Raw genomic sequence first — 23,771 nt, 5'->3', positions numbered from 1 at the left:
GTTTTGACTTTTCAGAGAGGAGCAACAGGAGAACCCTATCTCTGGGCTCAAAGGCCCTTTCCCCAAGCTTCCTGGTTGTAAGCTTGCTCCCGTGACTTCTGTGCATTGTGGAGATTCCCCCACCTTCTCAAGTCAGTCCCACTGTCAGGACATACTGCAGGAGACCTTGCGACAGAGAAGGTGCCTGCTCCCAGTTCTCACCCGCCAGGTTCAGGATTCCCCACGGCTGCCTCCCATAAAGCAGCTCAAATGAAGAGCGCTTGGTTAAAAATTGGGGAACTCCCTGGCTTGCGAGTAGCAGAGTGGGGATGAGCTGGTCCCTGTAGTGGAGCTCCCTTGGGGAGAATCTCCAAAGCATGCCCTTGAGGGTTCAGTTGAACATTCGACTGCTTATCTGAGGGTGATAAACAGACATCCAAGTCATCTCAATGCCCAACAGGTTGCAGACTTGTTTAAGCAGCTTTCATGTGAAGTTCATCCCCTGATCTGTCAAGATTTCTCAAGGAAGGCCCACTCAAGCAAAGACCTTGAATATCTCCACAGCAATGGTCCGGGCTGTGGTATTACAGAGTGGGATTGCTTCAGGGAAGCAGGTAGCATAGTCCAGGATCATCAGAATGTACCTGAAACTGGCCATGCTCCTCTCGAGGATTCCCTCCACTTCCGGCGAGTGTCTCAAAGGGAGCCCCCACCATGGGTAGTGGGAGAAGCAGAGCCTTCGGTGCTCCCTGTGGAGTGACAAGCTGGCACTGTGGGCAGGAGCTGCAAAAGTCTTTGACTTCCCAATGGATTCCTGGCCAAAAAAAACAGGCCAAAATTTGGGCCAACAGCCTTTTGTGGCCCAAATGCCCAGCAGCGGGGACGTTATGGGTGAGCCTCATGACAGTTTGCCTGTGGCATCAGGGGACTACCAGCTGGGTCTGGGCCTCTTGCATCTGCGGGTCGTGGTCCACTTGGTATAGACAGTCCCCTTTTAGCTCAGTCTAAGGGTACTGCATTGCTCATTCGGGCTCCATGACCCTCCCATTTATGCTGGCCAGTTGCTCATACTCCCAGCTCAGCATAGGGTCTTCTGACTGATCTCAGCCAAAGTCAGTGCTCGAGTTTGGTGGATGCTCCCCATGCTGGTAAACAGGGCCTGCCTTCTTGTCAGGGCTGTCAAGCTTACCATTCCAGGCTCCCCCGATGTCCGTGTTTGGATTACTGGATGTCTCTCCTGTTTCTTTGAGGAGGTCCCACTTGAATGTGGACTTCAGTTTGCCTGGCTCGAGGTTCTCAGTGCATAGAATCTTCATAAATCCTGTCCAGCCCCTGACGAGGATGACCAGGTAGGCCAGTCTCGAGGCCAGACCAACTGTCATGGTTCTGGTCACACCGTTGATGGTCATGGTGGCCCTGGCACTGGGGTACAGCTTCACATCCCCGCAGATACCTTGTAAGCAGATGACTTCCCACTGCAGATTTGGGGTGGTGATGAGGCCTCGTCGGACAAGTCTCTGCAGCCCAAGACCATGAGCATGGGGACCCGTACCTCGTCAATTTCCACAGGGCTCATCAGTTTGCTGGAGGACTGTTTCCAAGCACGAGCCTCCCTGGTCCAGACTTGCCCGAAGTCACAGTCCATCACGGTGCACTCTTGGCAGAGATGGCCGAGGTAGCTGCAGGTGAAATATCAGCCCATTTCTGACCGCTTAGGCCAGTCTCTGGGACTTGTCAAGAAGGTCGGGCTTCCAGACATCTGGGTTTCCCTCACTAGATCAGTGGATCCTGTGGCCCTTCTTGATGCTCCAGGTGACCACCACCAATACCTGGGATCCTGTTGGTATGACTCTCACTCAATCTCGGCCAACAGCTTGGGAAGTTCCTTGATTTGGTGGTGGTTCCTCTTTTGGCCACAAAGTCTGTGGGTTGGGTTCTGAGAGCAAGGGCAGACTGGGCTTTCAGTGGCCACACAGTTTTCCATTAAGATAACCACTTTGCTCAGGATCTCCAGCTGAAAGCAGAGGACCAATGCCCTTCCTTGTGGTGGTAGGATGTGATTAATTGCTCAAGGACCACCCATTTGGTGACCTCGACCCTGGTGTGCTGCTTGGGCTAGAGCCACCACCACCAGGTGTCCTTCAGCTGCTGCATGACCATGTGCAGTCTAGCCCCCAGTGTGTCTCCCCAGAAATGTTGCCAGAATGTATCGGATGTAATGTCAAAGGTGGTGAGGATCATGCTTTTCAGTTGCCTGTCAAGTATGGTGCTAGGAGAGTGGCCCACTGTTCAAGGAGCCACTGTGCCACTGAGGCAACCCACTCAAATGTGACCAGAAAGGCCTCCTGGTCATCGTCAGACACAGAAGAGCAGGAAGGGCTGCCGGGATTGCCTTTCCCATGGGGCCTGGTGTCACAGGGGCCGGCAGCATGGCTGTGATCTATTGCAGGCATTGCTGCAGTTAATCTTGATGCTGGGCAGGGCCGGCTCCAGCTTTTTTGCCACCCCAAGCAGCGAAGAAGAAAAAAAAAAAAGAAAAAGAAAAACCCGATTGAGCTGCCGCCGAAGAGGAAGAGAGGGAGTGAAGGCCCCGCCACCAAATTGCTGCCGAAGACTGAATCGGAGCGATTGAGTTGCCGCCTAAGTACTGGCAAAGAGGAAGCGAGGGACTAAAGGACCTGCCGCCGAAGTGCCACCGCAGACCCGGATGTGCCGCCCCAACAACCGACGGACTGCCGCCCCTGCTTCCTTCACTGGTGCCTGGAGTGGGCCCCCAATTCCCAAATCAGCTGTTACTGTTGGTTGCCCAGCTGTTGAAGGAGCTGCTGTTGCTGCTGGAGCTGGACTGCCTGTTGCTGTTGCTAGCTCTTGGGAACTGAAGGCTACACAAATAATCAGTCAATGGCCAAGGCCTCCTGAGAAAGGGCTAAGCAAATAGCAGTCAATGGCTCAGGCCTAAGAGTCTAGGGGTTAGTGCTCATTCAGCCCCAAGTGTGGGGCCAGGGGTGGGAGACCCGGGCCCACCCTGTTCCACCAGGTCCCAGCCCAGGGCCCTAGAAGTGATGGGTGATCCCATCACAGGGTAGACAGGGAAGCATGGAGTTGCTGCCTTGCACCCACAGAGCTGAGGCATTGCCTCGTTTCCCTGGGATCCTTCCTACCATTGTCTGGTGGGGCTGCTTTGCAGCCATGGGGGCCTGGCTCCTCGTCTTTGCACCATGTAGTTGATTCTCCATTTCCTCTCTGAGTCTCTCTGTCTTCTGGGGCAGCAGCTGGCCTTCCTCATCACCCGCCACAGCCAGTCATGGGCTCCACTGGAGGTTCAGTTCCCTTGGAAGGATGTCTGGCTCTTTACATGGTCTGGCTCCAACGGAGCTGCAGGGCCCTGCTCTTATACTTCCTGCACTGCCTCCTTGTAACAGCGGGAGTCACCCCTCTGGTGCCTCCTGCTGGTCATCCAGGGAATTAGCATTTCCAGCCTCTGGAACGCCCTCTGCAGGCCAGTGTCCCACTTACCGCTGGGCCTGAGTCCCTCCTGGACCCCGGTGCCCCTTTCAGGCCGGGGTGCTGCCCCTTGGCTGTACTCTCACAGATCTGGGTCTCCCCGCCCCGAGGAACCCCCACCTTCTATCCCCACCTCGCCTCAGTCTATGGCCACTGCCAGTCATCACCTAGCCCCTGTTCCCTAGGGCAGACTGCAGTGATAAATGCCACTCATTACTGGCAAGGGGGGTTTGGACCAGCTGCCTCTGCCTACCCTTGGGCTGCCCCTCTGCAACCCCAGTACCTTCTCGGCCTTTAGCAAGGCCTGCAGCCTGGGAGTTTTCCAGGCTGGAGCTCCCCAGCTCCTCTGGCTTTTCCCCTGCCTGGCTCCAGTCTAGGTACCCTGCTCAGCAGCCAGGTCCCTCCCTCTCAAAAGGCTAGAGAGGAAGTGTCTCTTTGCTCCTGGCCCACTGCCCTCTTATAAGGGCCAGCTGGGCCCTGATTGGGGCATGGCCGCATCTGTGGCTGGTTCCCCAACCAGCCGAGGCTTGCTGCTTTTCCTGCCAGCAGCCCTTTCGCAGCCTCAGCCCTCTCCCAGGAATGATTTCAAGCCCTTCAGGGCAGGAGTGGGCATGGGCGCCAACTTATATGGGCTCGTGGAGCTAAAGCCCCAGGAATATTCAAAATCAGGGGCTCTGCTCCACCAATATTTGGAGCTAGGTTTTGCCCCTTTAAATCCCAGCCGCAGACGGGAATCAGAGGGCTCTGGGCTGCCTGCAACCGCGGGGAGCCCAGAGCCCTTTAAATCTCAGCCGCGGCTGGGAATCAGAGGGCTCTGGGCTGCTCGCTGCGGCGGGGAGCCCAGAGCCTTTTAAATCCCAGCCACGGCAGGGAATCAGAGGGCTCTGGGCTGCCTGCAACCGCGGGGAGCCCAGAGCCCTTTAAATCCCAGCCGCGGCCGGGAATCAGAGGGCTCTGGGCTGCCGGCAGCAGCGGGGAGCCCAGAGCCCTTTAAATCCCAGCCGCGGCCAGGAATCAGAGGGCTCTGGGCTGCCTGCAACCGCGGGGAGCCCAGAGCCCTTTAAATCTCAGCCGCGGCTGGGAATCAGAGGGCTCTGGGCTGCTCGCTGCTGCGGGGAGCCCAGAGCCTTTTAAATCCCAGCTGCGGAGGGGAATCAGAGGGCTCTGGGCTGCCCGCTGCGGCGGGGAGCCCAGAGCCTTTTAAATCCCAGCCGCGGCCGGGAATCAGAGGGCTCTGGGCTGCCTGCAACCGCGGGGAGCCCAGAGCCCTTTAAATCCCAGCCACGGCTGGGAATCAGAGGGCTCTGGGCTGCCTGCAACCGCGGGGAGCCCAGAGCCCTTTAAATCCCAGCCGCGGACGGGAATCAGAGGGCTCTGGGCTGCCCGGTGCGGCGGGGAGCCCAGAGCCTTTTAAATCTCAGCCGCAGCTGGGAATCAGAGGGCTTTGGGCTGCCTGCAACCACGGGGAGCCCAGAGCCCTTTAAATCCCAGCCGCCGCGGCTGGGATTTAAAGGGCTCAGGGCTCCCCGCGGCTGCCAGCAGCTCAGAGCCCTTTGAATCCCAGGCCCTGGCCGCTGATTGCCCCCTCCCCAGAACCCTGCCCCCCAGGACCCCACCCCCTATCTAAGCACCACTGGTCCTTGTCCCCCGTTACCCACTCCCGAGACAACTGCCCCTAACTGCCCCTTGGGACCCCACCCCCTATCTAAGCCTCCCTTCTCCTTGTCCCCAACTGCCCCCTCCTGAGACCCCACCCAACTTCCCCCCAGGACCCCACCCCCTACCTGTCCCCTGATAAACCCCCTGGACTCCCATGCCTATCCAATTGCTGCCTGTCCCCTGACTGCCCCTCCGAACCTCTGCCCCATCCAACCCCCCCTGCTCCTTGTCCCTTGACTGGCCCCTGGAACCCTCTACCCCTTCTCCAACCTTGTAATCTTGTGGCACTGACGCGTTGTAGCTTCATTTTGTATCGGCTTACACGGCGGGAGTGTGGGGGGGGGGCACCACCATTTTGGGCCCCACCAAAAATTTTACAAACCTGCCGCCTATGGGAGTGGGTGACCACCCTGCTACACCCCTGCACTTCCTGTGAGGAGGAAGAGGTAAGTTTAGCTGAGCCCAACAGGGTGAGTTAGCTTGCTGTGCGCTGGAATGAGGCCATTCCACCTCAGTACAGATCCCAACAGAACCAACCTTCAGAGAATGAGAGAAAATAGTTTGCCTTCTTGGGAAAGAGCATCTCAGAACATATGAAGAAAGGATGGTAGAAGGCAGAAAAAGGAAAGAGTAATTTGAAATGTGGGTCAGGAGAGCTGGACTATGAAAGTCAATGGAGGTGCTGGCAGGAGACATTGGGCAAAGACTCTGAGTGCAGCATTGCAATACTGATGTTGTCTCATTGCACTGTAATGCATCATATGGCACTATTCCAAAGGCAGGCCCATAGTGGTGATTGTGGGTGATGTTATAATGCAGGTGTCACCCTGCTCTGTTTAGGAGATATGACTGGGCTGTGTGACATGGTGAACTGGTGAGTGGTAAAGGAGAGACCCTCCCCCATGCCAGGCAAGCTTCTAAATGCATTTGGAATGAAACTGTGCCAAGATGCTAGTGGGGAGGCATATAACGAATCCTGTCCCTTGTGTTTTGCCTGGAGGGAAATCTTGTACCCTACTGAGAATGGGTCTAACTCGTGCATAGTTTGAGATGGCAAGCAGGAATGGGAAAATATATGCAACAGCAAATGAACCTTGACTAATCAACCTCCCCTTCCTTCTCCTCCAACCTCACTACTTGTAACAGTGTCCCACTCATAGGCGTGCGCAGCACATTTCATTAGGCTGTGCACCCAGGGAGTCCTGCCCTCACCCCTCCCCCATCCACTCCCTCCCACTTCCCACTTCCTGACTGCCCCCCTCAGAACCTCCAACCCCCCCTGCTCCTTGTCCCCTGACTGCCCCCTCCTGGGACCAGGGGCGGCTTCAGGCACCAGCACGCCAAGCGCGTGCCTGGGGCGGCAAGCCACGGGGGGCACTCTGCCGGTCGCCGCAAGGGCGGCAGGCAGGTTGCCTTCGGCGGCATGCCTGCGGAGGGTCTGCTGGTCCCATGGTTTCGGTGGACGTCCCACAGGCATGCCGCCGAATTCGCGGGACCGGGGACCTCCTGCAGGCAAGCTGCCGAAGGTAGCCTGCCTGCCGTGCTTGGGGCGGCAAAATACCTAGAGCTGTCCCTGCCTGGGACCCTGCCCCTAGCTGCCCCCCAGGAACCCAGCCCCATCTAAGCCTCCCTGCTCCTTGTCCCCTGACTGCCCTCTCCTGAGACACACCCCCCCGCACTGTAACTGCCTCCCTAGGACCCTACCCCCTACCTGTCCTGAGACTGTCCCGACCCTTATCCACACCCCTGCCCCCAGACAGACTCCCGGGACTCCCATGCCTATCCAACTGCTCCCTGCCCCCTGACAGGACCCCCAGAACCCCTGACCCATCCAATCCCCCCTGCTCCCTGTCCCCTGACTTCCCTGACCCCTCTCCACACCCCTGCCCCCCACAGGCCCCCCCGAACCCCTGACCCATCCAACCACCCCTTCTCCTTATCCTCTGACCACCCCCTCCAGAGACCCCACCCCGCCCCCTAATCACCCCCAGGACCCCACCAACTATCCAGCTCCCTGTCCCCTGACTGCCCCAACCCCTAGCTGCACCCCCCTCCCCTGACAGGCCCCCTGTGACTCCCACGCCCTATCCAACACCTCCATTCCCCATCCCCTGACTGCCCCCAAGACCCTCTGGCCCATATCCAACCCCCCCGGCCTGGCCCCCTTACCACGCCGCTGCTCAGAACAGAGTCCCCACGAAATCCCACCCCCTGGACATCCCCTTGTCCAGCCACATACAGTATCCCCGCTTCGCTGTAGATAACTTGAGTTATGATTGTATATACTGTAGATGTTGTGAGGTTCAGAGGGGCTCAATTTCTTTTCTCCCACTCCAAGTGTTCTGTAATGTTTCTCTTTAGCTGTCTGAAAACAGTAGCTGCACAGTCAATGTGTGCCAGTGCGCAGCACTTTATAACCTAATTCTCCCCTCAAATAACTATTTCTATATATCATCCCCCAATGGTAGAAAAGTACTCATAACAGGAAGCACCATCCTCCCAGCTCCGCCTGGGATCCTGATCTGCTGGGTTGGTTGGTATGTTTGGAATGTTTGTTTGTTTGTTTTTTCTTTAGACTGATCATGAGGTGCCCTTGTGAAGAGCCTTACACAGGCAGAGCAAATCTCTGCTTCAAAGGACAGAGCATCCTAAATCCTTATCTTTTATTAGAATTTTTGTATTCCACATGTTGACTTATCCATCAGATAAAAGCTATATTATTACAGGCTGTGGCTTCAGTTCCCACGTCATCGTACAAGGTGGAGATTGGGGCAACTGCCTTCTTTGCACATTGTTGCATATGCAAGTCACATTTTCACTTTTTTTTTTTAAACCTAATGTCCTCTTTCTGTTTAAGTATTTGGAGTAAGATAAAGTGATCTCTCTGAGGGGCCCTGCTGTTTTTCCCCTGACCCAGTTATTGTTCCATTTTTGTAGAGTAAAAAGGGCCTTCACAGAGTGAAAGTTTTGCACTCACTGCTTTTGCTTCACAGCGTGTCAAGAAAACATTTGATTTTGATCCACTTAAGTTTGCAACTTCCCCATCTGTTGTCTGAGTTTCATTTTGAATTGCAGGTTCAAACAAGCTCAAAATCTCAAAGTAAAATATAGCCAAAATTGATGAATTCCACTTGTTTCATGTCCAAATTGTGACTAAATTAATCAGCTGGAGTTACCTAGAAACTGGGCCCAAGGATCAAACAAGGTTAGCGAAGCTAATTGGCCAAGCAAAGTGGAGCATAACACTTAATTCCTTGGCGTTTCTCCCTTTGTCTGTCTGTCTGTAATGCAGTAACTTTAAAAGACTAGGGATGAGTCAACTCTAAAATGCCAGGGAATGCTCTAGGCATCAGTGGGAAGAATCTCTTTGATTTTGGTGACAAGTCAGAAAACCGGAAGAGCAGAAAAGTCTGTTTTCCACACACTGTCATTGATGGGTCTGGGCAGAGGAACTCTATGGCATCAGACCTACTTGTCTCTCACTCCTTCCAGTTACTTTGCATACTTTGATCCCATTTGGTTGAAATGAGTCAGCAAATGACAGTACAGGTCAGGTCCGAGGTGCTTTGAGGGAGTTGGGGATATATAGCAGGTCAGGACTGGAATGGCAGGGGCTGCTTCTGATCAGAAGCAATATTGTCTGGAGATTTGCACTGTGACTTTCTCCACACAATGGCTAGCTCAGGCAAGATCATTTACCTATTCCTGGTCAAAACGTGTTAGGTTAATCTAAACAGTGCCTATCTGGCTACAGCACCGAATGGGCACTGTCAAGAGGAGAAGTGACCAAGGCAGGCAGTAGGGTTGGCGGTTAAGGTTAGTGTTTGTGTAGCATTAGGGTCACTGGAGGAAGAGAGTAATGACTGGCTGAGGCCTTGTCTACGCTACAGGGGAAAGTCGATCTAAGCTATGCAATTTGAGTTACGTGAATAGCATAACTCAAATTGATGTAGCTTAGATCTATTTACTGCGGGGTCCACACTACACGACATTGATGGGAGATGCTCTCCGGTCAACTCCTCTTACTCTTCTCGATCAGGTGGAGTACAGGAGTCCAAGGGAGAGCGATTAGCGGTCAATTTAGCGGGTCTTCACTGGACCTGCTAATTCGATCGCCAATGCATCGATCGCCACAGCATCGATCCTCTGGTAAGTGTAGACAAGTCCTTAGTCACAGAGCTCCTCTGCCTGCAGCACAAGACAGGCACTGTCAAGGGGAAGCTGTTTATAAACCTGATGAAAGAACAAAGAGACGAGAAGGAGTGGTTGAGATATCTTCACAATAAAATGTAGGTTTAGTGGCAGTGACCTGTAAAACTGCAACAGGTTATTGAGTAGAGACTGTGTTCCTGCCCCTCCCGCTGCCTGCCAGCTTGGTGTGCATAACCAATGAAGTGTATGACCCTGTAGAGAAACTCTCCAACTCACTTGCCCCGTATTTTGAGTCTGTAATGGAAAGAGGAAACCACCTGACTATTGTGTGGTTTGAGGTTTTGTTGCAACATTTTTGCAGAGCTGTTGTGAAAACTATTCCCTGAGGGACAAGAGGCTTCTGATTAGGGAGAGATTTAGCACAAAGCCAAGTGTTTTTTGCAACTAAAATCTGGTCAGAGGGACCCACAACTGTCCCGTTTTAATTTACCCTAACTCTTTCCTGTGTCACATGCACAGCTGGGGTGCTAATGTCACTGCACCCACCCTATCATCGACCTGTGCCAGGGTGAGATTGGCACGTTCCGCTTTCATGCCTTTCTTACAGAGTGAAATTTCCTGTGGCAGGTGACAAGACAGAGTAAAAATATTTCTCCAGCCTTCTGCTCTTGCTCAGAGACAGGGTCGGTGAGGACAGGAGCATTCCATTGAGACATAGGGAGAAGTCAGCCACCCTGCCAAGTGTCCCACCTGAGAAATGTTCTTGTCCATCACCAGCCACTGGGATAAGAGAAATTCATCTCTGTGTGACTTACGGTGCATTTGCCATTTGTCAAATGTTTCTCCTGTTAAAAGAGGAAAGGGCATAATTAAGACGACTTTGATGGATTTACAGTTCTTATCCTGACCGTCCTTGTGTACTTCAGTTATCATCTACCATTGAGATGTGACTGGAAGAACTTACAGTGATTCGCTGACCACAAAGACTGTGCAATAAAAATTTCCAGACACTTGGGCACTGTTTATTAAAAGTTTCAAGAGTCTTAAGAACACTGCTTAAACAGTGGACAAGTGTGGCTTAGTGGTTAGATCATGTGACTGGAAATCCATCATCCTATTTCCAGCTCTTCCCCTGATTCACTCTGGCAGTGCCAACATTAGACTTCTTTTTTCTATCTATTGTTGCTGCCATCACTGGTAACAACAATAGAAGCTCTGGTGCAGAACAGCACCTCCTTTTTAACCACTGTGTCCTGTAGGCCTGTTCTGAGCAGGGTTAGACACCAGCGAGTCTCCACTACAACTCCCAGTGTTGCTACCAACAATAGTGAAACAGTTGAAGAAACAAAACGAGGCAAGGTCCATGCGACAACAGGCATGTCACTTAGCCTCTGTGGGCCTCGGTTCACTGATTTGTTAAATGCTTATCTATTGTTTGTAAGGTGCTTTGAGATCCTCAGATGAAAAGTGCAACAGATATAAAAAGCATCGTTTTTTGTTGGCAATAATTCACATGTACTATTATTATCTCTAGAATAATTCTCCACCCTGTGATCATTGCACCACCAACCCCACTCTAGCCAGATCATTGATCTGCAGCCAGGACTTGTACATTTCTTTTAGCACATGACGCTCACTGCGTTAGTTCTTTGCCCACAGGCCACTACCACAGTGTGTGTCACTATTCTGGATGAGAATGATAATGCTCCAGTGTTCCAGCAACAGCAGTATGAAGTCACACTGGATGAGGGCCCAGCCACCCTCAACGCCACCCTCATTACCATCAAGGCACTGGATCGGGATGAAGGGCCCAACGGCACAGTTTCATACGCCATCGCAGAGGGGAATATCCTGGGCACCTTTCACATAAACAGCACCACAGTTAGTAACTTCATGTCTTCAAGCTGTTACCCTATTTCTCCCGTTTGTTTGGTTAGTTTCCCTCACACTAGACAACCCACCACTCTTGTGTGTCTTTTCAGGGGCAGATCTGCACTGTGAAGGAGCTGGACTATGAGATCAGCCATGGACGCTACACCCTGGTTGTCACTGCCACAGACGAGTGCCCAATCCCATCACGCCGTCTCACAACCACTACAACGGTATGTAGCTGCTATAGGAGCACTGTTCCACAATACTCTAAACCATTAGAGAGAGGGGTGTTGTGGGAAGCTGGAGGGGTGGGACTTGCAACATTCTGTGCAGTAGTGCCCCTTTGAGAAGTTTCATATCCCCCTTCTATGGAATGCAAATAGTTCTACACATCTGGGGTGATTAGGTCATTTTGTCTAGTAGTCCTTGCTCAACAATGTGTGGCAGCTGCACACTATTATCCACAATGTTGTTGCAAAATATGGACATGAACAGGAAGGGGGCGAGTTCATTGTGATGATTCCCCTCTATCCCCAAAAGGAGCAGCAGATTCACACTGAATAAATGGGCTGAGACATGAGCCAGTTCTGACCCGTCATCAGAGCACCCCACATTTTCTAATATTATCCCCCACCCATATTACTTTGTAGCCCCTGGTTATATCCATCAACATTCCCCCTGACTTTTCAACTAACAGCTTCATTCTCCATCACTTCCTGATCTAAGCTGTTGTGCAGGATTGTTGTGTCCTGTTAAACAGCTGCTGTGTTTCCTTGATGAAAGGAAGTGTTTTTTTACATGTCTAATTAACCTGATCATTTGTGTGTTATTGTGTTTAGAAAAAAAACTATTTCCTCTGATCCTTTTTAAATTGCCCCTTTTCTTTTCTTTGGGTGTCCCCTTATTCTTGTATTGGGGGAGGAGAAATAGCAGAGCCCCTATCTGCCATGTTACTTTACGTACCTCTATCAAGTCACCTTTTTATTCATCTCCTTTCTAAACCTGCCATTCCCATTCCTTCTAATCTCCCCATGTGAAAGTCTGTCCAGGCCTCCAACTGCTTGTTGCCTTTCTCTGGATCATTTCCATTTGTGCTATATCCTTATTGGCCAGAATTGGACATGGTTGTCAAGGTGAGCGTATAAAGGGGCAACTTATGGTGAGACTGTTTCTTTACTGGAGTTGAATAGATCTTATTTGTTTGTGCCCCCCCCCCTTCTTTGTGTCTGTAGTCGTTTACACCCTGCCCCCACAAGTACATATGCTGCCACCCAGCTCTGAAGGCAGACGAGAGAGCAGCGGTTGCTGGCTGGGCGCCCAGCTCTGAAGGTAGCGCTGCACCAGCAGCAGCGCAGAAGTAAGAGATGTGAAAATTGATATTCGTCAATATTGCTTTTCACAGCAGACTTAGTGCCCCATTGCCACCCTTACTTCTACACTGCTGCTGCCACCCGAGGACTGACAGCTGGAGCCCCGCCACCTCCAGGTGAAGGATTGTTGGGAGGAGAGAGGAAAGCCCAAGCTTGGGCAGTGGGGCTCCAGCTGTCCCCTTGATCCCCGCCTCCCAGATATGCACAGCCCTTCTGCACAATCCCCAGCCACCCGGGGCTGAAGCCAGAGTTCTTTAAAACAATTAAAAAAAATTATAGCACAGAGCTCATGCCTCCCTTGACACATTCCTATTCCTCCCTTAGGAGGCCTGCCACATAGTTTGAGAACCGCTGGAATAGTCCATCCAACATTCATTTGCAATTGAAAACAAAACTCAAGGAGCCAAATGGAAACATCTCTCTGTGTCTAGAATGATATCACATCTCCCCCGACCTTCAGCCATAATTCTTAAACTGGCCTCATCGCTGTTTTCACCATGTGCAATTGGAATATCTGTTTGTTTATATTTCAATATATAGTTACATTATAAGCTGTTTGGGCCAGAGGCCATCATTTTGCTTTGTCTTTGTACAGTGCCTAGCACAGTCCTGATCCATGACTATGGCTCCTAAGTGCTACCACAATAGAAGTAATAAATCACAATAATAAATAATAGCAATGGGAAAAACTGGCAAGAAGGTTTGTGCCAACAGTGAATTTTAAGTGTATTCTTTGCTAAATATTTGTAGAAAGTGAATCTCAGATTTGTTACCTTGAACTTTTGCATGAGAAACCTGATTGTAAGAAGAAGGGCAGGCTTGTGGTGAAGGCACTGGCCTGAGACTAGGGAAATCTGGGCTCAACTACCAGCCCTGCCTACAGGCTCTCTGTGTGATCATAGACAAGCCACCTAATCTCTCTGTGCATTGGCCATCTGTGTTTAAAAAAAAAATCAAACAGGGATAATAATACTTCCTTTCTGCAATCCTTTGCAAGTCTTGTCTGTAAGCTCTTCATGGCAGAAACTCCCTCTTGCTATACCACTGAGCACAATGGGGGCTGATCTTGGCTGAGGCCCATAGACATTGCTGTAACATTAGTAAATAAGAATAATAAAAATAACTCATCTAGTCAGGAAAAAGAAACACACAGCACCAAGAGATTCACATAGTGTGATATGCTTCAGCAAAATATCCATGCCTTTCGGTTTGTTTTGGATAAGTACCCAAACTCCGGAGGTTTTAAGGTTTGCACAATGCTAGAAACAACTCTTGAGTGTATGATACATAAAGGAGAAGTAAAGCAACGGACTACTAAAAAGACAGCAGCATGCAAACTCATAGGGGGACCTGGTCTTCCACATCAAGCTGATGATTGCTGTGGTCAGAGAAGTTTTTTAATATTGTTACTGTCTGTGTGCAAGGCCTAGGATTCCACATTGCCCATCCATTTTTCAACATAACTCAGGTAGTCAGTTTCTCCAGCTTTGTATCTGTATGTGCTGCAGAAAACATGTAAACCATCTGATTTTTGCTTTAATTTGCTCCAGCATTTAGAATGGAGTGGTGGTGTCTGTTTTTAAAGTACCAGAATAACATGACAGAAGGAGGCTGGTGCTGTTTTTCCCTCAGCTTGTCAGGCTGCAGTGCCAATCAGACAGCAGGGCAGTGATTTACTTGGACTTTGCTAATACAGCAAAAGCTTCAGGGACATCACAAATCTGTGGGCTCCGCAGATTCTTTGCCTACCCATACAAACTGTGTTTTCCTCATACTATATTTAATTTGGCTAAGAACACAGCCATAATATGACCAGTATGCTCAGGGTCAAACCAGCATGTTAATTTGAAACTTAGTGACTTTACGGAATTTTGGAGAATTCAGTAAACCAGAAAGAGGAAGATAATTTGCTGTCTTCTTGGTCAGTATGTTCTGAAAACAGCAAATCAGGAAGCATTTTGCTTATGCTTCAGATTGAATACGACCTAGACACGTTGGAATGTTTTAAACAAACATACAGAGGCCTTTTAATAAAGTGAGATGACAAAGGAGATGCCACCACTTTAGTCTAAGAAAACAATCTGGGAAAGAATGTTCCCTGACTCCTCTGTCATGGTGCCTGCTTCACACCCTCTAACTAGGATATTAGATACCACTGGCTGGGACTGAGGAAAAAAGGTGGGCTCTGTTTCCACTGTTCTCCATGGTTTCTCCGTTACTGTATACATTCTTGTCTTAACTGCAGGTGTTGGTGAACCTGAATGATATCAATGACAACCAGCCTACTTTTCCAAGAGCCTATGAGGGACCCTTTGATATCACAGAAGGTCAGCCTGGCCCAAGGGTGTGGACTTTCCTGGCCCATGATGGGGACTCAGGGCCTAGTGGACAAGTGGAGTACAGCATCATAGGAGGGGACCCTCTTGGTGAGTTGGGATGGGGAGGAGAAGCAGAAGCTAATATCTAGGATTCCTTTGGATTGCTCCCACACCCATCAAACACACATGCCTGTGCACTACCTCTTGCCCACATATGCACAAACAGGGAAGTACAGGTTGATGAGGAAGGATGGTCTTGTGGGTAGGGGGCAGGACTGGTACTCAGAAACTGTCTGGATTCGATTCCTGGCTCTGCTTCAGACTTCCTTAGGCAGGTCGCTTCAAGTGTCCTTGCCTCAGTGTATAAATGAATAACATTTCCCTACTTCCCAGGGGTATTGTGAGGGGGACATTATTATTATGTGTGAAGTGCTGAGCTACTTCAGTGATAAGTGCTGTAGAAATGCCTGTAAGTAAATGAAATGCATATACACACTTCTTGGTGCACATGCCCATGTGTGTATATCCCTATGTCCACTCACACAGCTCCATGTGTATACACAGCTATTTGCTAACAAACACCTCTCTGCACATACACTCTCTCTTGTCCACTGAACCTGCACCTATATGCTCAGACACAGGCCCAACTCCATGAATAAGACCAATAGAAAGTCCAGCTGTACAATCTGATCATTGAATAAAGGGGGTCAGGCTGAAGGTCCAGATCACAGCTTTGTGTGGACAGGTGCAGGCAGAGGGAGGGTGTAAAGAAGAATGTCTTTTCCTTGAGATCCATACCAGACCAAGTGGAATAGGCGAAAGCATCTATGATTTCTTTCCCCTCCTCGTTCAGATGACCCCATTGCCCTGGAAAGAGAGAGCCGCACACTAGCAACTTCATTCAAAATATATATATATGTTTGTTTTTTTTAAACACAAACCTTTCAGAGAGCTGGGGAGAGAGTGGAAAATGCTGCAGTGGTTTAGGAAAGTTCAGGAAGCATTTAAAAAACTATCTTCTCAACTTGTTTGTCTGAGAAATTGGAGTTTCTACATCAGGAAATCCTGTTACGAGAAGCATCCGCTCTGTGAGGAACCATTTCAACCTGTTATTGCCTATTCATCGGGGACTTGGGCTTGGGTTTATCCAGGGAACAAAAAGAGGGGCACCAGCTAGGGAGGGGCTTTGGAGAAATCCCAGAGGAGCATGGAAGCTGTTTTAAAAGGAAAAAAAAAGACAACACTTTGAACTACACACACACAGCAGGATCTATTCACCACGTCGTACAACACACAGTTCTAGTCCACTGAGAGTCACTGTGCTGCTGGAGCTCATGCAGGAGTTCTGGCTGTGCTTTGCAGAGCAACAATCTGAGATCCCCACCTCTCAGTCTCTAGCACCAACATCACATACCGCCACATCTAAGGAGGAAAGAAACATTTCACTCAGTCTTTGGGCTCATTTGTCATTCAGCCACTAGGGTGTTAAAGAAGGACAGGAGAGTTTTTGATTTGTCATTAGAGGGACTGAATTTCAAAAATCTTATGGAAAATGAGTCTGTTAGCCCTGGCTCTGGCCAGGTCTGTTGCATTCTGCCTTTGTGCAGGCTTCCCACAGATATACAGAGTTCTGCCAATACACCTCACACCAGAACTACAGGACCCCTGGTATCCCAGTCCTGGGCCGTTGCTCAGAACAGACTCCTAATCAAGGCAGACTATGTGCGCAGCGATAGGTACTAACAAACATCAGGGAATAGATTTACACCACCATTTTCATGGTTACTTAAGTCAGGTTTCTGGAAGGAAGGACAGCCCAAGTGCCAGCTGGCCCGCATTTCAGAGCCTCCTAAATAACCTGGGTACAGTACGTTTGCCCTGAGAGGCGATGATTGTGCCACTGCAAATCTTTTTGGAAATGTCCTCTACATAAGGACACAGTAACTAAGCCATTGTCACACAAACGGCTTTGATTCATGAAAGGTTCAGCAAACTGGTATTTACACCTCTTGCTCACCCCAGTATATTCACAAGTCCTGGATGGGGGTACCTAGCACATCAGAGTGCCCAGCCACTCCCACAATCAGGTTCACTATCTGGAGAGAGTCACAGCAGTAACCACTGCCCAAGGTGACCATTTGGGGAAAGAGTATGGTGTCTGCTGGCTGCCTGCAGAGCTCAGTGTGGATAGGAGGTTGCTGGAAAGTGACCCTCTCCCCTTTATTAACACTTTAGTTGACTGAAATAAAATAGGACAAGGGAGGCAATATTTTCTTTAATTCCACAGACCCAACTCGACTTTACATGTGTTGTTGAAACACTTTCATGGCCAGAGCCTAAATTCACTGGTGACAATCAAGGGAGCAACATGCCCCAGAGCCCTACCCACTCCCACTTAAGAAGCCAATGCAAGGTCTTGCCTTTTTAACCTGATGTGAGTTCCTCATTCCTCACTGCTTGGTGCTAGCAAACCTCCTTTGGAAAATATCCTGACCCCTTTTTCTCCCCCCACCCCCTCTCTTATAGGAGAATTTGTGATCTCTCCGGTGGAGGGGGAGCTGCGAGTTCGGAAGGATGCCGAGCTAGATCGAGAAAACATTGCATTCTATAATCTCACCATTGCTGCCAAGGATAGGGGGACACCTCCTCTCAGCTCCACAGTGAGTCCTGTTGGGAGGTCATGAGGCTGGGATAGTGGGGCCTCCCTGACATGTCTCACTCCCAGCATGCTTTGTACACCAAATGGGAAAAGTGAGGGGACAGAGAAGAAAAAGGAATCCCTGATCCTCTCTCCTCTCTCTCCTTCCCCCCCCTCACCTTTTCCATTCTTTTCCTGTCAGGTGACAACCACCACCCCTTTCTTTTTCTCCACTAGGCCTCAAATTGGAGCTTGAAGATGTTCTTCCTCCTCTAACCTATGTCACCTGAAAAAGTGCTGGCATATACTGAAATTGGGCACAGGAAGCCCACTAGTTAGTGAACTAGAGGTTGTTGAGGCTTGTGATTTCAGGGCATACCAGTAGCTTCATAATTATGGCATCAGTCTGGTTATTGCATTGCAGGACACCCCTCTTCCCACATAATAGGAGACATGTCCTGTCCCAAGCGGGGCTCAGGAGGTCACATTTATAGAGCTGGGCTCACCACTTGATTACTCTATTCCTATTTAGGTTTAGCCTTTGGTGCTCTGCTGTTTCTATTATTTATCATTAGGCCAAATCCCAGGGTCCTCAGCCACAGTCCAGGAGTATGTGAAGGAGAGGAAGGAAGCTATCAGGAGAGAAGCTTAGACAGAGTCTGGGATGGGAGAGTTTTGAAAGAGATAAGTGCAGAGATGTTGGTGGGGTAGAGTTATGGATGCTTTGAAATGGATGAGAAGCAGATTTATCATTATTTGTTGAATGCCCTCCATGTACTAGGCAAAAATAGATAAATACAGACACTCCCCAGGTTACGTAAACCCGACTTATGCAAATCCGCACTTACGGAAAAAGTTCCATACGTTCCATAAGGTGTTTTGGGTTTTTTTTTCATTTTTGGGTTTGGTTTTTTTTGCGTAATTGTTGGGTATACGTTCCCAACTTATGCAAAATTCGACTTATGCAAGGCGTTCCGGAACAGAACGCTTGTGTAAGTCGGGGATCATCTGTATGCAGGCAACGTCGCTGATCCGAAGATCTTGCAATCTAACTAGCGAAAGGGCTAAGGGGAAATGCTACCGCAATGACTGAGTGGTGGGGTTAGCACATTCCTTGTAAATTCCATGATTTTTATTTATTTGTGTATTCCATTTTCTCTCACTGTCCTTGTGTGTTAAGGAGTGACTTGAAGCAGGTGGGGGAGGAGATCATGGCAGGTCATGTAGCAAATTCCTAGCATATGAGGCTACATGGAAGGAATCACAAAGCTTGAATGTGATATGGAAGAAGAGTGAGAGTCCATTCAGGAATTCAAAACGTGAGGAGACATTGAATGCAGTTGGTGTTTGCCTTGCTACCCAGAATCCTCTTCTCCATATTTCAGGTCATGGTGGGAGTGTGTGTTCTGGACATTAACGATAATGATCCTGTGCTCCTCAACCTGCCGATGAATCTCACACTCAGCGAGAACACCCCCATCTCCAGCTTTGTGACCCGTATTCTTGCCCATGATGCCGACAGTGGGCGGAACGGTCTCCTGACCTTTAACATAACAGCCGGCAATGCAGAAAACACCTTTTACATCAATGGCACTGTAAGTATCCTGATCTCATTCCTTCTACACGTAGCGACTCATGTGACTGTGTATAGGCCTTCCCACACTAGGTATGAGTACAAACATGCACTATGCAGAGGGCTTTATTTGCTACATACAGTGACAGGTGTTCCCACATGCTGTGACATATGCCCTACACGCAGCGGTGCAAACATAACTGCATACAGAATAGAGATGCAGATGTGTTCTACATGCAGATACTGCCATGCATTGGCTAGAGAACCATGTACCAACCCAAATCATGCAGACCTACATGTTACCTACATGATACACCGGCAGTTCATTCAGAGCTTGATTCTGCACAGCACGAACCCCATGCCAAACTGAGGAGAAGAACCAGCTATGGGTGAGAAGCGGAGAACCCGGAGCTCCACAGGCTCAGTACGTGGGCCACATTGAGTCTCTAAGTGACTTGCCACATGGTCAGGCCACAGCAGTCAGTGGGACTCTCTGGAGGAATTCTGGCTGACTCAACTGAAATTCCGCAAGAGGAGTGTACACCAGAGCTGGAGCTGTGTCACCTTTTGAAAAGGCAAAATGCATGCTCCCCTCCATACCAGTCCAGCTGTGCTGGCCAGTGTGCACAGAGGTTTGGTGTACCATGGCTTCACCATTGCCCCTCTCAGGAGCAGAAATCTACTGCCAGCAGTGGTGCTGGACACTCACACTGTCCTGCACCCTCTAGTGTGACTGGAGCAGCAGCAAGGGATGGGGAAAACTGCTCTTTGCTCTGTCTACCCCCTGTTCCACACCCACACAAGACTAGCTGGAATCTCGCCCATTGTAAATAACGCACATGCAAAAGTGGAACTGTATGTTTGTGAATGGTAACAAGGCCAACATTTTCATGAAACACTCGACTTTTGGGTCCCAATAGAGCCGTATTTTCAGAGATACTGAACACTACCACTTGCACTGACTGAAGCTAGAATTGTGGGTGCTCGTTGCCTTGGGAAAACCATGCCTTAACACCAACAACTGAGGTATCCTGAATGATGGGCTGCTTGGAAAATTTGGCCCTAAATAGGGTTGCCAACATTATATTTCAAAAATAAGGGATTTTCTTCTTAGCACCCCTGATCCACCCCTCCTCTCGATATTATTAATAATGAGCAGTACTCACCTGCATTTGCCAGGGGTATTTCTTGCTGCTTTTTGCAGCACTTAGCAACTCCCAATCTCTTTGTACGGAGATGAAGAAATAAGGGACTGTTGGCAACCCTAGCCCTAAATGACCATGCCAGGTTTGAATTTTCACGCAGTAAGTTTCTCTGTGGTCAGGCCTTGCCCTGATTGTGTGTGTTGTTACTGTTACCGTGGTTGGTACATGCTTCCTCTCCCCCCTTTGGGCATTTTCATACTGATGTTCTTTTGGGGAATTGTTCTGCAGGGAGGGAAGGGTGTGGTCTAGAGTAGTGATCCTCAACCAGGGGGATGTGTACCCCTGGGGCACGCAGAGGTCTTCCAAGGGGTACATCCACTCATCCAGATATTTGTCTAGTTTTACAACAGGCACATAAAAAGCACTAGCAAAGTCAGTACAAACGAAGGCCACGTCTACACTTACAAGCTTACAGCGGCACAGCTATACTGACACCGGAGAGAGCTCTCCCGTAAAGATAATAAAACCAGCTCAACGAGTGGCAGTTGCTATGTCAGCTGGAGAGTGTCTCCCGCCGACATAGCACTGTGCACGTGAGTGCTTATACAAAAGTTTTGCTGACATAACTGCTAGTGTAGACATGGCCTTACATTTCATACAGACAATGACCTGTTTATACTGTTCTATATACTATATCAGTGGTTCTCAAACCATGATTTCGTTTTAATGGGGTCACCAGAGCCAGCTTTGGACTTGCTGGGGCCCAGGGCAGAAATCCATAGCCTGAGCCTCGCTACATAGGACTGAAGCCAAAGTCTGAGTTTTTAAGCGAGGTGAAAATTGGGGTACATGAAGCAAATCAGACTCCTGAAAGGGGTACAGTAATCTGGAAAGGTTGAGAATCACTCGTCTAGAGCAACAGTCCGTTCCCTATTTTGGAAGGCATTATTATGTGGTATGTCCCTTAAATATTCTTGTTATAAATAATTAAGAGATGGAGGGCTGTGTCAGAGAGTTGTCCCTCTCTCCAGCCACAGCATGTGATGACTGGCATGCAGTGCACACTATGCCTGTAATCTGTAGCTTGTTAATGTTTAAAACATGCCAATTCTTGTGCAGTGCAAAGCAGGAAGCACCAGTTTGTTGTGCTCCAGTGCAAATTGGTGCAGATAACGTGCACAGTCCCCTGCACTGAGTGAAAGTCAGTCTCAAGCCTTTGCTCACCAACTCCCTTACTTTCAAGAGGTCAAGGTAAAAAAGAAACAGGTGTGAGTGTAGCCCACACACCTTCTGGGTGTGGTGTTTTGTCCCATTCAGGGGTGAAAGTAACGTAAAGGACTTGCCGGTACTCTGGAATCCTGATGAGGGGTGTGGCCTCCACCGGAAGAGGCGGAGCCTTTAAATCACAGGCTCTTTAAATCAGGATTTAAAGGGCCCGGGGCTAGGGCTGTGGTAGCAGCAGCTAGGAGCCCCAAGCTGTTTAAATCACCCCCTGAGCTCCCAGCTGCAGAGGTGGCCGGGAGCCCTGGGGTTCGGGGGCAATTTAAATGGGGCGATTTAAAGGGCCCAGGGCTCTAGCTGCTGCTACCCTCCAGGGCCCTTTAAATTGTCTCTGGAGCCCTGCTGCTGGAGGCCTGGGGTAGCAGCAGTGGGGCTCCAGCGGCGATTTAAAGGGGCTCGAGGTGGTAGCGGGGCCCCACAGCCGCTACCCCAGGGCTCTGGCAGCGGGGCTCTGGCAGCAATTTAAAGAGCCCTGGGCTCCAGCCCTTTAAATTGCTGCCTCAGGAAACTGGTCCACCCCGGTATGGTGCACCAGCTTTTGCCGGCAGGGTGGCAGGTTTGTAGAAATTTTGGTGGTGCCCAGAACCTGCCCCTGCCCAAACTCTGCCCCCCCCAAACTCCACCCCCTACCTGCCCAAGACTCTGGGAGGGAGTTTGGATGGGGGAGGAGGTCTGGGGTCCAGGCTCTGGGCTGCAGGAGACTGGGGTGCAGGAGGGGTGCAGGCTCTGGGAGGGAGTTTGGGGATAAGAGGGGGTGTGGAGGGAGGGGGAGCAGGGGTGAGGGTGGATTTGGGATGTGGCTGGGGATGAGGGGTTTGGGGTGTGGGAGGGGACTCAGGGCTGAGGCAGAGGGTATGGGTGCAGGGAGATGAGGGCTCTGGCTGGGGCTGGAGATGAGGGGTTTGGGGTGTTGGAGAGGCTCAGGGCTATGAATGAGGGTTGGAGTGTGGGGTGATGAAGGCTTTGGCTGTGGGTGTGGGCTCTGGGGTGGGTCAGGGCTCGGGATGAGTTTGGGGTGCAGGCAGGCTGCCCTGGGACTGGAGCCAGAGAGAAGGACTCCCCCCAGCCCTCTCCCTGCTGGCAGCAGTGAGCTCTGGGGTAGGGACCCTCTTTACCCCCCGGAAGCACACTCACCCCCCCCCCGTCACTGCACATGCTCCTAGGGCCCCTCTCAGGTCCAGGAATCCTCCTCGCCTCCCCTGTGGTGGGTGCCATGCTGGGGGGCGGGTCTGCCATCACATGTGTGCCTCCTCCCTGCTGCAGCCCCTCACTGTAGCCTCACTGGGGCTGCCCCTTGCCCAGCGTGGGGCAAGAGCAGTGACTGCGGGCAGGGGGGCGGCTGTACTGGTGGTGGGTCCCAATGGAAAATGAAAGGGTCCAAGGGGGAAAGGGAGCCTGCCCTGGCAGTAGTGGAGGGGGGCACTAGGACCCTGTGGCGGCAGTTAATGCAGGCAGGCAGCATGGAGCTGCAGGGGACAGGGCTCCGGGAACCAGGGAGTGCACAAAGGGGGGCTGGGGCACACTCAGGGGAGGCGCAGGGGGGCAGCAGGTGGGGTCAGGGGGGAGACCCGGCCCCGAACATTCGTGGAGCTGGGCTCCCGGACCCTCAATTTTGCTGGAGCCAGAAGGTGGAGTCAGAGAGGGAGAGACTGCTCCATTTTCTTGCTGGTAGCCACTGCACCTTTTCTTACCGGTTCTCCGTACCGGCCTGTACCAGCCTACTTTCACCTCTGCATCTAGCGGCACCAAGACTACTTAAAGAGCAATTAATGTGTCTGCTCTACAACCTTATCTAACAGCCAGTTGGCTTTTAGCTCATGTGGTAGAGGCTGATGCACTAAGCTCCAGAGGCCCCAGGTTCGATCCTGACAACTGCGGTCTGTCAGCGTTACATGAGCATTTCTGAGGAGAAGCTAGAGCAAGTGCCATCATCGGCATGCAAATGAGTTGTTTAGCTATTCTCTCCCCTCCTAGGCCTCTCAGCTGCTACTGGGAAGGAGTACCTTCCTTGATGTATGAATAGTGTCACACTCAGTAAGGTAGGATCTGGGTCTCTCACATACCCTTCTTGCTAATCACTTTTTGCCTTGCACTCATACATGCAACGCTCAAAGATCTCTATTTGATCTTTCTCCTTTTCTCTCACCAGACTGGCATCGTCTACGTAAGCCGTCCCTTGGACAGGGAGCAGGTAGCTGAGTACAGACTGACTGTCACAGTGAAGGACAATCCTGAGAACATGCGCAATGCCAGGCGGGTAATTATGGACAATGCTGGGGT

General features: G+C 50.6%; 1 protein-coding gene across 22 annotated transcripts in view; it reads left to right on the top strand.

Annotated features, from left to right (window-relative positions):
- The window catches only part of CDH23 (cadherin related 23), a 529,883-nt gene that overhangs the window by 472,623 nt on the left and 33,489 nt on the right, over positions 1–23,771 (top strand). For 20 of the 22 annotated variants that reach the window (XM_045025474.1, XM_045025468.1, XM_045025448.1 and 17 more), the window contains 6 exons: positions 10,954–11,175; positions 11,277–11,396; positions 14,782–14,962; positions 17,381–17,514; positions 18,878–19,087; positions 23,641–23,748. In XM_045025474.1, coding sequence (XP_044881409.1) covers positions 10,954–11,175; positions 11,277–11,396; positions 14,782–14,962; positions 17,381–17,514; positions 18,878–19,087; positions 23,641–23,748 — 975 coding nt within the window. Of the gene's footprint in view, positions 1–5,569; positions 5,589–10,953; positions 11,176–11,276; positions 11,397–14,781; positions 14,963–17,380; positions 17,515–18,877; positions 19,088–23,476; positions 23,531–23,640; positions 23,749–23,771 lie in introns of those variants that run through there. The other 2 variants (XM_045025469.1, XM_045025470.1) reach the window with 2 other exon arrangements.

Source organism: Mauremys mutica, chromosome 7, assembly GCF_020497125.1.
Source record: "Mauremys mutica isolate MM-2020 ecotype Southern chromosome 7, ASM2049712v1, whole genome shotgun sequence".
Classification (NCBI taxonomy): domain Eukaryota; kingdom Metazoa; phylum Chordata; order Testudines; family Geoemydidae; genus Mauremys; species Mauremys mutica.
This window is presented reverse-complemented; position numbering and strand designations above follow the sequence as displayed.